Genomic DNA, 15,985 nt, shown 5'->3' on the forward strand with positions numbered 1-15,985 from the left:
AAACCAAATGACTTTTTTGGTGACAAATCTTGTAAAAAATGACAAAATCAGCGTTAATTGATTATAAACTTACAACTTAATAAAACTTCAAAATATTTAGTTTTTGTTTTACACTTTTAAAAACCTTATTCATCAATGACCCGAATATATAGTAAAGTGTAATTTATTCCTGTGATCAAAGCTGAATTTTCAGCATCATTACTCCAGTCTTCAGTGTCACATGATCCTTCAGAAATCATTCTGATATGATGATTTGCTGCTCAAGAAACATTTATGATTATTATCAATGTTGAAAACAGTTCATACTTTTGGGGAAACCGTGATACATTTTATTTTTCAGGATTCTTTGATGAATAGAAATGTCCTCATAAAACATGGAAACCCAACAAATGTGTGTGCATTTTATTTTTATATGTTGCATTTTAGCTTATCCTCTCATATGTTAAAAAACTAGACACATTATTTACATTTTGTTTTATTCTCTTTGGTATTATTTTCACATGTAAGGTGTACATATTCAAAACTCTTTGTACAAAACACTAAACTGATCACACGTCTAACAGCTCGTCATTCTTTCAAAACTTGACCTCATGCTTTTATCCTAGTTGTACAAATTTTCATTCTTCATAATCACTGTTTAAAAACACAATATAATATGTTATGAGAACATTTGGTTTAATCACAGAAACACAACAGTATGATCTTCTTTCAATAGCAAACAATGCAAGATGTTTCAAATCACTCCTGATGCTGAAATAATTACAGTTACAGATGCCACATTAGAAAATACACTTATATTACCTAAATTACATAACTGACATGAAATCCATAATGTTTGTAACAGTATCTGTTCAGTGTTATCAGAAGGTATGATGAAGTACGACACAGTCATGAGGTTTTGTGTAGAACAGAGTTTGCTGTAATACAGTAAATGATCTCACTGTACCATAAGACTGAATCAATACTGCAGTTTACCTTTATAAGGGTGAGTTACGGTAATGTGGCGGTCTTTACTATGGTAATGCCTCTGTTTACAGTGTCACATGGCTTACTCTAATGTAAGATGTTGGTTTCCATGTTTTATGGGAACTTTCCATAGACATAATGATTTTTATATTGTATAAACGGTATATTATATCCCTAAACCCCTAAACCTACCCATCACTACCCAAAACTTTCTGCATTTTTACATTTTGTAAAAATTTAATTTTGTATGATTTATAAGCTGTTATAAGCACACACACACACCAAACAAGGTCTAAAATTACTGGTATTACCATCCTTGTTGGGACATTTGGTTCACAATGGACCACACACACACACACACACACACACACACACACACACACACACACACACAGAGAGAGAGAGAGACTTTGAAAATTGTGGTTATCATCTAACATAAATTGCTTATAATGTAAAAAGAATTCATTACATTTGGTTATCCATGTCGGAAATTAAAAACAAGTTCTATAGAAACTATTCCTACAGAGTCAATATCTATAGAAATCTATAGGTGTTCCAAATGATTACCATTAAGATCAGTTGGATTTAATAATAGACAAATGTATTAAACTGAACGAAAAGAGATGCAAATGAAAAGTTTGATAGTAATATCAATATGAAAAGCAGTTACTGTGAATGAAACATTTCTTGGTGATTTTGTGCATTGTACTAACATAATTGAAAATATGCTGAAATGTTTGAAAAAAGTGCACTTTTGATGCTCTGTTTGAAAATTTACCAAATGCTTGTGATAATTGCACCAAAGCAATTAAAAAAAGTTTTAGCTTACATTTGTCTGCAAATTTCATGCATTTAAGCAGCGGAAAAAACATAACTTCAGTCAAGTGTGTGTAAAGTTTTGCCTGGTAGTGTGTGTCTGACACGAAACAATAGAGTATTGTTTATTAGCTTCTCTCACGGGCAGGGTGTGAAACAGCTGTGACCCAATAGAGAGCCATAGCAGGGGCTTTGAGAGTGCTGTGAGTGTTCATTGGTCAGCAGATGGCCTAATTTGCATACACCATGACCTATATCTGATAGGTGCGAGCTGGAAACACCAGAGTCAGTGATGATCACAGCCGAGCCGGAGCTGAATGAAGAGCTTTTATTCTCACGTTTCTTTTCAAGTGTTGTCCTGATTTTTTTTTTTGTTTGCAAACATGAAGATCTGCTGCAGTTTCTTCATGCTTCTGTGCATGATTTGCAACGGCTGCTGCACAACGACAAAGTACTTCACGTTTGAGGAAGATTCCCCTGGTACAGAGATCGGAAACCTTTCTCAAGACTTGAAAATAGACCCGGCGGAGGATCCCGAGACATCCTTCAAGTTTATTCAGAAGACAAACTCCATCATCCACATGAGGCAAATGGACGGGCTGTTAACAGTCGGAGAGGTCATTGACCGAGAGCAGCTGTGTCACCGATCCCCACAGTGCCTTATAACTTTTGACGTCGTCGCCTTTTCAAAGGAGAAATTTCAGCTCATCCACGTCGAGATCGAGGTAAAAGACATTAACGATCATTCGCCTCAGTTTACACGCAACGAAACGCATTTGGATATATCAGAAGACGCACCTTTAAACTCACGGTTTCCTCTGGACGTCGCCGTGGACCTCGACGTTGGAGATAACTACGTTCAGAGCTACCATATTTCACACACAAACCATTTTGTTGTTGAAGTCAGCACCCGTGAGGACGGAGCGAAGTCTGCTGAGCTTGTGTTGATCAAAAAGCTGGACCGGGAGACGGAGGAGTTTTACACGATCGAGGTGACCGCGACCGACGGCGGGACTCCTGCCAAATCAGGCTTGACGGCCGTTTACATCCGAGTGCTGGACTTCAACGACAACAGCCCGACGTTTGAACACAACTCGCTCAAAGTCCAGCTCAGCGAAGACTCGCCCGTCGGGTCCCGTGTGCTGAAAGTGCACGCTTTCGACCCCGACGCCGGCATCAACGGAGAAGTCGTGTACGGGTTCGTCGAAGGCTCCCCGACCGAAGTCACACGCGTTTTCCAGATCGACCTCATCACTGGAGAAGTGACCCTCAGAGACGAGGTCGACTACGAGACTAAGAAGTCGTACGAGTTGCACATTCAGGCCTCCGATCTGGGCGCCAATTCGGTCTCGTCGACATGCCGGGCCGTCGTCGACATCCTCGACGTGAACGACAACGCGCCGGAGATCAGCATCAAACCGATGACTTCCACCAGCGACGGAGTGGCGTTCATCACCGAGGCCGCGGCCGAGGAGAGTTTCGTGGCGCTGATCAGCACCTCCGACGGAGATTCGGGTCCCAACGGTTACGTCAGCACCACTTTGGAAGGACACCAGCATTTTAAGTTGCAACAAGCCTACAGCGACACCTTCATGATCGTCACGACCGCGACTTTGGACAGAGAAGCCATCTCGGAGTACAACCTCACTGTGATCGCTGAGGATTTGGGAACGCCGCCGTTTAAAACCGTCAGGCATTACACGATACGCATCACGGACGAGAACGACAACGCTCCGATGTTTAGCAAAGCCACATATGATGTCTCGGTAATAGAAAACAACATTCCCGGCTCGTACATGACTACGGTGGTCGCGAGAGATCTGGACTTTGGAAAAAACGGGAAGGTGTCCTACAGCCTTATCGACAGCAGAACTTCAGACGGTTCGCCGATATCTACGTTTGTGTCCATCGACCCTCACTCGGGCTCTCTGTACACGCTGAGATCCTTCAATTTTGAGACTCTGAAAGAAGTTGAGTTCGCCGTGAAGGCTAGCGATAAAGGTTTCCCTTCGTTATCCAGCACCACTTTGATACAAATCCGTGTGGTGGACGAGAACGACAACTTTCCGTATTTTACGTATCCGGTGTTGCGGAACGATTCTGCCGATGTTCCGATTCCGCTCAGCGCTCAGGCAGGTTATCTGGCGTTACGGGTTACGGCTCAAGATGAAGACGGCGGCGTCAACAGCGAGCTCAGTTTTCATATCCTAGAAGACCAAACGCAGCTTTTTTCCATTGACAGAAAGACCGGAGAAATCATCTTGAAGCGAAGACTCGCTGCTTCATGCGGAGACGTCCTGCAGATTAAAGTTTCAGTCGTTGACGGCGGCAGAGAGCCGCTTTCTAGCACCGCGACCGTCCGGTTTGTGGTGACGGACACTGGTGCGCAAGAGGACCAGGTGGTTATTTTACTCCGACCGAAGGACGAGGAGACTCTGGAGTTTGATGTGTGGACCGCGGTGATCGTCGGGTTCTCTGGAAGCTGTGTGCTGTTACTGGTGGCGATTACCGTCCTCACCGTGACCTGTACGATCAAACGCAGACGGAGGAACTTTGGGAGAGACGGCCTGTACGGATCGACCCCGCTGTCCAAGAACGGCGCTGTCGGCTCGAGCGTTTACGGCGGCGCTAATGCCTTCCTCAGAAATGAAAGCGATTCAATGCAGCCCTGTCTGTATGAAGACAAGAGCCTGGATTTTGAGGAAAAGGTGAGTGATTTTTGCCTTAAAGATTCTGCTGTTTTGATGATGCACAGTAATGTTTAAGTCTGCATATGAACTCTAAGCTTTTGTTTTTATAGCTGTTCCTGCCATGCAAACCTTTTGAGCAAACCTTTTTATGGCAAGATGAAAAATACTGTCTGCAAAGGAGGTAAGAATGATGTTTTTTACTGCATTTGCCTATTCACATCTTAATTGCTTTAATTTAATTTAATAATAATTGAAAAAATACTCATGCACTGAAAAAAAAAATGCATATTTTTGTCTTGTTTACAGTCAAAATATCTAAAAAATTCTTGAATCAAGATGAATTTTCTATACAAGAAAAATGACATAAGGTATTTTGTTTAAAACTAGTAAAATTATCTGAAGAAAAATAATCTTAATGCAAACCACTGGCAGATCATTTTACTAGTTTTAAACAAAATACCTTATGTCATTTTTCTTGTATAGAAAATTCATCTTGATTCAAGAATTTTTTGATATTTTGACTAGAAACAAGACAAAAATAACAAGTAAGAAAAGCATTTTTTTGCAGTGTAGAAGATACAACGAAGGACAAAAGTTTGAGAATATTAGTGAAAATGCTTTTATTTTGCATTTTTCTGATTTAATAATAATAAAAAAAAAAGAATATAATTATTGTTATTAAAACTAGGGATGCACGATATATTAGCCACCATATCAGTATGTTCATTTTTAAAGTTATGGTTATCGGCCTGATAAGGAAATTTGGCCGATATATTAAAACCGATAAATATTATGAGACATTTTAGATGTGCATTGTTCACCATGATGGTTTTGAATTGTTTGAAATATGATTGAAATCACTTCAATAAGGAAAATATAATTAAGTGCATTGGTTATCAGCTTTCAAATATAAAGAATAATCTGTTATCTGTATCAGTCAAAACTCTGATATCGGTGCATCCCTAATTAAAACTATTAAAATTACCGTTTTAAATTATTTTTGTTAATTTAAAAATAACTATATTCAAATTATATCATCAGCATAATAATCTGAGCGTCAAATGATCTTGATTTTAAGAATGAAAATGAATCTGACCATCTGTACTAAGAGTCACATGATCACCAGCTCTCATTTATATGGAAGCCCGTTTCCGCCACTAAAAAATAAAAAAAATAAAAAAAAGCCACAAAAAAAAAAAAAAACGATTAATTGCGACTTTATATCTCAGAATTCTGACTTTATAACTCGCAATTGCAAGTTAAAAAGTCAGAATTCTGAGATAAAAAGTCGCGATTAATTTTTTTTTTGTGACTTTTTTTTTTTTAGTGGCTTTTTTTTTTTTTTTTTTTTTTAGTGGCGGAAACGGGTTTCCATAGATTTAATTACATTTAATACGTCACCAAGACTTTGTGTTTCTGACACTTCTCTTTATCTTGTGTTATAGCTTTTCTACAACTTGTAAAACTTGTTTATTTCCATGTTTTAATGAAAAAAGCTCTTATACTTTTGGGTCCTGCTGTAGTTTTGAAACCAATACATGTCATTTTGGTCATAATTAAAAAGTATAAATGTGTTTATTATGAAAATGAATCACTTTTTACATTTAATAAGTCACCTAGAAGTTGTGCACCTGAAATATCTCTTTATCTTGTGTTATAGCTTTTCTACAACTTGTAAAACTTGTTTATTTCCATGTTTAAATGAAAAAAGCTCTTATACTTTGAGCCCGTGCTGCAGTTTTGAAACCAACACACGTCATTTTAGTCGTAACTGAAACATAAAAGTGTTTCGCATGTAAATGGATCACTTTTTATTCCTGTCAGGGTTCAGTCTCTCTTTTACAGTCGGTCACATTAGTCACGTCCCAGTGGATATAGTATTTTGTTCTGCGACAGAATATCAATAATCAGATGTAATAAACAGATGTGATTGTATTCACAGTGGCACGAGCAACACGGATCAGCTGAGCGTGAAGGACAGCGGCAAAGGAGACAGCGATTTCAACGACAGCGACTCTGACAGCAGCGGAGCGGCCCTGAAGAGAGGCCTGACCACCTTCCAGCCGCTGGCCCGAGGTGTGCGGACGCTTCGTTTCCTAACCGAACAAATACGCACTAAAATAAGTACCAAATCAATAATACGTGTGTGTTTTCTGTTGAAGGTTCCCTCGGCGCCGCGGGAGACTGGAAGAGCGGAGGTCACGTGATACAGACCCGTAACGTGCACGTCCCTCCGGGCAGCGCCTACACCATCGGGTTCTCGCACGTGTACAACACGACGCACCTCACTTCCCATTCCTGGAAGGAAGGCCACAGTCAAGGGAACGGATGGAGCGGCATGCAGACGTTCTCACGGACGGGAACTCTGCCTTCATACTCGGCCCATCAGGTGAGGAGGACGAGGACGGCGGTCGAAGAGCAAACTCAGACTGAACTGCTCTCAGATGCGTCTGAAGTCGCCACCACCTTCTAGATATCCGTCCGATTCGCTGAGCAAACCTCAGTGTTTCTGTCTGGTTTTCCAGCACAATTATCTAAACATTCTTAAATCAAGATACTTGAAGAGCAAAATGACTGAAGATATTGAGATTGAATGCTGATCAACATGAAGTTTGAGCTTAAAACAAGAACAAATATATGCCAGTGTGGGCAAAATAATAATCTTAATTTAAAAGGAAAACAAGATTATTTTTGAATCAAGTCTTAATATCTCTTCTCCAGTAAATGTTTAGATGTTTGTGCTGGAAAACAAGACGGAAACACTGAGGAAAAACTTTCGTTTGGTTGGAAATGGCATTTTCTTTTCTTTTTATTCAAGAAAATATTTTTAAGAGCGGCCCGTGAACATTAAATTGATATTTATTGTACATAATTGTATATTTTTGTATATATTTTTCTCACTGAAAATGTGTTTTTGTGCCACCGACTCATTTTCTTCATAGATGTTGTTAGTTTTGAGTTTGTATGTTTTTAGTAAAACAAGACATAAGTGAATTTGATGCTGTTTATTCCCACATATTTATATTTTCACCTGAAATATAGTTTAGTTTATGTGTAAAAATGCTTTTAAATATATTGCACATCTCTTCTAAAGTGTCATAAGTATAAACCGTGTGCGTTTGGGTTTTAAGCGAGGCTTATAAAGACTGTATATATTCTTAATTGTGTATAATTTTCTCACCTCAAATAAAGTACTTCAAAGTCTATTTTGTCTGAGAGCGTCTCGTTTCTTAGCTGGATTAACTGGAGAAGAATCATGTGACAATGCAGACACATTAAGTTAAGTCCTTAAATCCAGTGCGCTTATTGTGAACACATGTCCGGTTCTGGATTAGCTGGCAGCAAGTGTCTTTACAATAACATGAGGAGAATGAGGCTTAAAAGACACACAATCAGGCATATTAGTGGAGTTAAAGAGCTTGTGTGAGAGATTATATTACCGTCAACACGTTACACACAAGATTATGACATCTGAACACAACAGACCGAACATAAGACTGTTTCACTCCAGCGCAAATATATAAATATTCATAAATCAAGATTCATTTACTGGAGAAATGACTGAAGATATTAATCTTGTTTACTGGAAAATGAAGTGAGTTTGTGCTTAAAACAAGAACAAATATCTGCCAGCGGAGTCAGAAAAATGAATGACGTTTATTTTTTCGTTGTTTTAAGCACAAACTCACTTCATTTTGATGCATTTTTCATTAGAAAATAAGACTTAAAATTACATTTTGTAATAGTTTTTTCCAGTAAAACAGTCCAATAATATGTATTTTATTTAAAACTTCAAACAAACTCATATAAACACTGTAATGACTGCATGTTCTAGTTTGTTTCTGTTGAGTTTGAATAAAAAATGGCATACAAACTCCAAAAAAATCCATAATTTGTGTCATCCGTCTGGAATAAACTGCTTTCGGCGGCTCTCATTAGTACTTTTCCACGCAGGATTACACTTGAAGGGTTTGTGTTTCCAGAACAGGAATAAAGCTCATCTTACAGGTCCCTTCATTCCTTAATGTGAGTTTCAGAAGAAAGAAATAAATAAAGAGGAAGATCCTTTCATTTCTCTTTGGCCTAAAGGGATGCTTTCAGATCCGTCTGTCCGTCACCGCTCATCTGATCACATATGACAGATTTCCAATTGGATATGAAGGGCAGCCGCACTGAACGATCAATACGACATGAAATGGGTTATCGTTTTCCACAGAGGTCAAAGGAGAGGCTGAACTACAGGATTGAAGATACCAGAGTACAGCCGAACTCTCACTAAACGCCTCTTTCAATGGGAAATCTTTCTTTTAATACAAATGAAAGTGTTTTTCTCTAGTTTAATTCAACAAAGTATATTTGAGAGCGGCCCATGTAAGTTAAATTGATATAATTATTTCTTGTATATAATGTTTTTGTGACACTGACTTTGTGTAATTTATCAAATCCAGTTTGGTTCCTTTCACAGATGTTGTTAGTTATGAGTTTGTATGTTTTTAATAAAACAAGAAATAAGTGAATTTGATGCTGTTTATATTTTCATCTGAAATATTTTCCCTCCTAACGTATTAAAAACTCTTTCACACTCGTGAGCTCATCAAACAGTCATAATTTCCAGCTAAATCTGATCGGTAACTTCTCATTAATGAGTGAATGTGTAAAAGTTTTGATGTTTTTACCATGTTATTACTCCATTTACCTCCTATATTAATTATAAAACTGAGAAATTCTTTGAAATTTCACATTTTTCAGCAAAAACAGTGTGATTCAAGAAAATATGTATTTTATCAATATTTATGAGGATTTTTCTTTAAAAAAATAATTAGTTGAAATGTATAAGAACATATAATATGAGAATTATCAATATGAACGTCATTAGATTGAATTAAATTCATTTGAAACTTCACAAAATAGTCTAAATTTATGAAAACTACACACTTTTTTATTAACAAATCAACATTAATATTACTCATCAGTGTTTTCAAACTAAATATATTCATTTTACTTGCATAAACTTTTATTTTCATATGATAAACAGCCTGAATCTCCTGTTGTCGTCAGTAGGGGGCAGCAGAGAGAAAAGTGCACTTTTTCTTTTTCAACTATTTGTGTGTGTGTGTGTGTGTGTGTGTGTGTGTGTGTGTGTGTGTGTGTGTGTGTGTGTGTGTGTGTGTGTGTGTGTGGCTAAATGTATTTTACAGAAGTAATTTGACTTCCAGGTCCAAACGGAGCCGAACACAGGAAGTTTATCTGAACTTGTTTTTTTATTTCTACAGTTGCACAATGAAGTATCTCTGAAAAGTAATTTTTTTATGTGCTTTTATTTGACAGAAAACTTCATCCACCTGTCTTAAATTTCCCTAAAATGTGCATCTGTGACCGAGACTAACCCGACAGTTCAAGCCTCGGGTTCCTGAAAGACAGTTTATGCTCATCATGCCTTATGAGGAAAGTAAGCAGCTCAATTATTTCTCCCGCAGTGAAATGTGGGTAATTATGTTTCACATTCAGGCCCATTAAAGAGATGATGCTGAACTTCACCTGTAGATGATCACTCCAGCCATGACATTTACAGAACGGTGTTTTTTCATCACAACAGCAGATAATCATCTACCGGTGGCTCGAATGAAGTACAGGTCGAGCTTTTCGAGTATTTCATAAATCACCATGACATTATATGTAATTGTGCACTAAAATTGAGAGATTGTGATTGAAATGACTTGTTTGGCACATGAAAGCTGTTTCATACTCTATTATTTTCTGTTAGGAAGAGTCTAACATATTGAACAACAAATTGCTAAAAAAATAGCCTTTTATTTTCACCTCATAAATCCAACAAAAAAGAACAAAACTAACATGTATTTCACAACAGTCCAGCAGGTCAAACGGATATTTTCCGAAAGTGTTTTTAATCAGGACAGGATTAGGACTGAAATTGCTTCATAATGAATGTTTCCTCTCGACTGAAAGAGCAAAAACAGATCCTGAGATATTGCTGAACATGATGTTTATGAGGCTTTGTGTGTTTATATTCACAGGAGATTGTGAGCTCTGCACAGATGATGTTTACATTCATTTCATTATAAAAGCACATACAAACAACTTCATACAACTCATTTCTATTAAAGCACTTATGGGAAGATTTAGACACTTGATCAGTCCAGGATTTCCTATATATGAGCAGATATCTGTCATTTTCTTTCAAATACACAAATATTTAAATATGCATCGAGATCTGAAATTGTGGAGTGTATTTTCTTCTGATATGGAGGAAAGATTTAGTTTGTTTTTGCTTTGTTAAACCTTAAAAACACAGATTACCACTTTATTGGCGCTGACAAAAATAAAAATCAAGCACACTTCATCTCATTATATGTGTGGTTTAACACATTCACTTATATAAAGAAAATGTGCAATAATGTGCATATTTCTGCAGTCTCATTTTCACCTCATCCAATTAAATCAATATCAAATTAAACTTTATCATTCAATCTGCTTTTCACTCACACTATTTACTGCATCCACTGCCATCATTTATTAATATTCCTGATAATACTAAATGATCTCCAGCATGTATGAAGGGCTGTGAGGGTCAGAAATATTAGATTACAGTTTAATTATTACACGATTCTCAGAATCAGACTTTACCAAGGGAATCAGCAAGATGGAGTTACATTATTTTTATATGTGCTCTGCTGTGTTTGCTTACGTCATGCCTACGTCACCACAAGACTGATGCAAACAACAGATTTTGGTTCCCGGAATGTTAGTTTATAGTTATAATAAAACCTGTCCAAACAAGAATGTTAGAAATTGGTTCTCAAAATAACCAAAAACAAACCATAGACGAACACAAACAGCACTCGTTTCATCATATTCCTGCTGAAAACATCTAAACAGTCAGAAAGTGAACACTGCCACCCAGCGTTTAAAGGCGGAACAGCAGGGAGTGAGTCTTGTGGATATATTTTTTGTTTTTTTGTTTCTCAGAAAAGAATAAAATTAAATATTTTTATCACCACCAGACTATGAAAAAACAACAGAAAAAAAACTTTATGTCGAGATATTTAAAAAAAAAGACAAAAAATAATAATGCATGGCCTCTTAGGGCTTCCGTAGATTTGCCTGAGAGGTTAGTTTCAACCTCATTTAACAGATCAGCTGTGGTGAGTGATGATTTAATTACACAACTTTGCTTTATGCATGACAAAAGTTGAGTTGAGAACAAGGAAATATTGCAAATTTACTTGTGTATAATATAGGATATAGTGAATTTACTTTTTTTTTTAAATGTATTTATTTATTATTAAACGGAATTCAAGTACAAACATTTATGACATACTTTAACGATCACACACATGTTGATACAGCATTTAGAAAAACTACATTTTTTTAAAGAAGTGTTGTGTTCGAAATCGCGTACTGTACTACATTTGAATGTAAATTTACTTATCAACAGTTGTACGTTCTATATACTACTAATGCGTGTAGTATGAATGAAATCAGGACATACTACATCCGCCATGTTGTTACTGTCACGTGACCTACCAGCGTCCCTTCAACTCAGTGCCCAAGGAAGTCGACCGGAAGTTGAAGTCGGCCGCGTGCCGCCATCTTGTAGCAGAACGTCACTTGCGTTAGCATCCCATTGACTCCCATTCATTTTGGCGTCACTTTGACAGCGAATAACTTTACATCTGAGGCGTTTAAAGACTCCATTTGTCCATTATTTATTTCTAAAGATACACGACAATGTATTAAGGGCTCCATTACCTTCTATGTTACATTATGGCCCCGTAGAAACAGTTTTTGTAAAAATAGGCTAACGATTGCGTCATAACCACTCGACTGCCTCTGCTTAATTATTTTAATTAAAAAAATATCCCCCGGGGTGATGCTACACCACAAACCACCAACAGAGCATATAAAATACCAAAAATAAAAATCTTTTTTTAAAACATCGCCAAGTAAAACGCTGCGTTTATATAGAACTGTCTCTTTACGACCACAACAAACGGGACACTTTTCAGACGCACGTTCCGACCTCGCCTCAGCGCCAGGGAAAGTCAAACGAGTGCGGAAAAGGTGCAGGTGACGAGTGAGCTTCAGTTGAACATCAATGAACTGCGGTCAGATGAGATGTTGTCAGGCTATGTCGGTAAAACTCAGAAAAATGAACACGACTGTCCAATCAGCCGTTATACTGTGCTCGTGGAGCGCACTCAAGAATTGCATGCGCAAATGCGCCGGCGCGCGCTGCATCATGACTTTATTATAGCTTAAATAAAGCGCAAAAGAAACTACGAGCAATGACCGTCGTTGTTCTGTTGTAAGTGAAGTCATGAAATTACCAAACATGTGATTAAAGCTGCCTCAAAACTGTGCATGCATGTATTTGTTGACATGGTTTTAAAACTATTGTTATCCAATTTGTTGGCCTTAAAGGTCCCGTTCTTCGTGATCCCATGTTTCAAACTTTAGTTAGTGTGTAATGTTGTTGTTAGAGTATAAATAAAATCTGTGAAATTTTTAAGCTCAAAGTTCAATGCCAAGCGAGATATTTTATTTAACAGAAGTTGAACGGCCAGTTTGGACTACATCCCTCTACTTCCTTCTTTAATGACGTCACTAAAACAGTTTTTTGACTAACCTCCGCCCACAGGAATACACAAGAGTTGCGTTTGTAGAGTGTGTTTGTCGCCATGTCGTCGAAACGCTGTTATTTTCATCCCGCAGTCCAATCACCGGGTCTGATTCCGGCTCAAATTGATAGGGTAAAATTAAAGACATGTTTACAATAACACTGAGCGCGTGCATCTCCACGTTATGGTAAGAGGCGTGACCTTTCTGGGCACGGTGCGCTAAACTGCTGTCGAATCACAACACAGGAACCGCTGGCACAATCAGAACTCGTTACGTATTTCTGAAGGAGGGACTTCATAGAACAAGGAAGTCATCAGCCCGTTTTTATGACAGTGGAAACAGCGGTATACAGATAAGTAAATTATGTGAAAAATACTGTGTTTTTTTTACACGCGAAACATGAACACATGTTATATTGCACACTATAAACACAATCAAAGCTTCAAAAAACCACGAAGAACGGGACCTTTAAAACGTCTTAAAAATGCATATATGTACACCAAGGAAATCTACATTTTCTCGGGGGAGCATGCCACCCAAACCCCCCAAGCATAATACATTTTCTGACCTTGGTAAGGAAACCCTGTATATCACAAATATCTTATACAAATATTAGAATATTTAGCATTGAGAACAGGTTCCTTTTCTTTTGCAAAATATTATCTCCATGTCAACTACACAGCCTGCTTTTGCTTATGCCACCTGGGCATTAGACAATATATACATGCTTATTTAAATAATGTATACAGTTGTAATAATACATAATGTTCCATTTGAACTAAGATTACAGTTTTAACACATAAGAAACATGTGCGTGAGTTTCAGATGAATTTACAGTTTTAAATATAAATACTAGGTTTACATATGACTCCGTATAGCCCTGACATTCGGTTCTATTATTTAATGAATCATAATGCGATCGTATTATTCATTGCGCTATTATTATGTTTGAGATATCAACCACTGGTCGATGACCATAATGTTTGTATAAACTGTAGGTAACAACTGGTAAAATGTACACCTAGGTCATAAAAACCGTAATGATACCTACAACTAAATATTTTCTTCTCAGCCATGTCGTCTTTTGCTCTTGAGCGAAATCTCCTCCCATCCGTTGTCTGATTGCCATTTCGCAAGGATTCCTGGGAAGTTAAAGTGTGCGGAGCCTGCATCTATGCGGGCTTTGCGGAAGACCGCTTCAAGGGTACAAAGGGGGCGCTGCTGAGCACACTTCAGAGCGTTAAAATGCTGAATGGGACGGCCTACGGACTCGTAGACTCGGCGAGCACGTGCAATTTAAGTCCACGAGACCGAAAGTCCACATGAAGTGCGCCATTTGGGAAAGGGCCATAGTGTCCATCGTATGCGCGCTTCTGAAGTAGTAAGTCATCCGGGTACTTTTCGCCTGCTGTTTTTCGAATACTATGAATTCGGACATACTACTCTGCTTGAGTACTGTTTTTCGCATATTAAATCGTAGGGAAGTATTCGATTTCGGACACAGGATTGGAGTGTGAAAAATTAGCTTTTCTTAGTTTCACTTTAGATCATTCTAGCGTTGGGCGCTTTTGAAACTCACTTCTTGAAGTTTTGAAACATTTGCGAATCATTTGTGTGATTCGAAGCACGTATCAACCTGCCAGAGTCACGTGGTTTCAGTAAACGAGGCTTCGTTACGTCATAACCGTTTCGAGATTTCAGTGGTTCGGCGCTAGGGGTCGACAAACTCTGTGAGCCCATGGAGTAGTGTCTATATGGTTTTTAAAAAGTGTTATAAATTTGTATTTACAAAAACACATTTGTATAATAAAAAGTAAGAGTTTTAGTTTTGGCCTGATTAGCTTCTCCATAAAAAAATCCCTACAATTTTATAAAATAACACCTATTATTTAATGGTATTAGATTAAACTTTGGATAAAACATTAACAATTGTTTTGTAAAAGATGTTTTTATGCAACTTTTCATTGCATATGCACCGTTTTGACCAGCAGGGGTCACCGGATCATTCTTTTGCAATTTGTTCTTGTTGAATTTGTGATACTGAAGGAAGGCCATATTTTTGGATATATTAGAGACTACGGGATTGACTCCCAATCCACATTCCCAGTATAAATTGTCACGGCCAGCTCGTTCTTGACCGTAACATAAAGAGGATCACACACACAAATGAGTTCTTTGAATTGCCATGTTGTTTATTACAAAATTATCTGTTCCAAACAAAATAGCGCAATGTCTAGGGGAATAAATAAACCAAAAGAAAATAAGAATCCAGTGGGTAGGAAAGGTTGGGAAGAACAAAAATGAAAGCAGGTTGGAGCAAACGACTTCTCTGGAGAAACCCGTTCTACCAGAGAAAGTACTGTTGAGTAGATCAGCCGGCTATTTATACTCTCCGCCCATGAATTATCCAATTGGACATTTACATCACATCCAAACGCCACACTGCCACCACCAGGTGACGAAGGAAAAGACAGGGTCGTAACAAAATAGTGCGAGTAATATGTGTTCACACTCAACATTTCAAAAAGAAAAGGTGCCTGGATGATGCACTTAAACGTGAAATGTTTTCAATGCTATAAGCTTCATGTTTCTGTAGTTTTTCTGTGCATGTATTTGTTATTCTGTTGAATGCAGATTGAAGAGCCAATCTGAACTCTGAAGGTGTTATTTCTGAGTGTCCAGCAGAGGGAGCTCACAGATCTCCTATGCGTTTCAGATTAGCTTTATTGCTGTTGAAGATATACTCATAGTGTAGGGGACGTAATGCCCTATTTTTGAATCTCCTGTCATGTATTTAGCAGATATTGTGAGGATGAGGAGAGAGCACAGGCGAGGAGGACATTACTGCCATGTCTCATTGTTTTTGCAGCCGT

The 15,985-nt window shown here is 37.9% G+C and overlaps 1 protein-coding gene across 1 annotated transcript; it reads left to right on the top strand.

Annotated features, from left to right (window-relative positions):
• The first annotated feature begins 1,376 nt into the window (after positions 1-1,376).
• On the top strand, positions 1,377-7,678 carry pcdh8 (protocadherin 8). Its single transcript, XM_048194893.1, has 4 exons — positions 1,377-4,490; positions 4,583-4,653; positions 6,415-6,548; positions 6,635-7,678. Exons 1-4 carry the CDS (start codon positions 2,166-2,168, stop codon positions 6,943-6,945), a joined length of 2,841 nt encoding a protein of 946 aa, XP_048050850.1. The 5' UTR covers positions 1,377-2,165; the 3' UTR covers positions 6,946-7,678.
• Positions 7,679-15,985: the final 8,307 nt, after the last annotated feature.

This window comes from Megalobrama amblycephala, linkage group LG6, assembly GCF_018812025.1.
Source record: "Megalobrama amblycephala isolate DHTTF-2021 linkage group LG6, ASM1881202v1, whole genome shotgun sequence".
NCBI lineage: Eukaryota > Metazoa > Chordata > Actinopteri > Cypriniformes > Xenocyprididae > Megalobrama > Megalobrama amblycephala.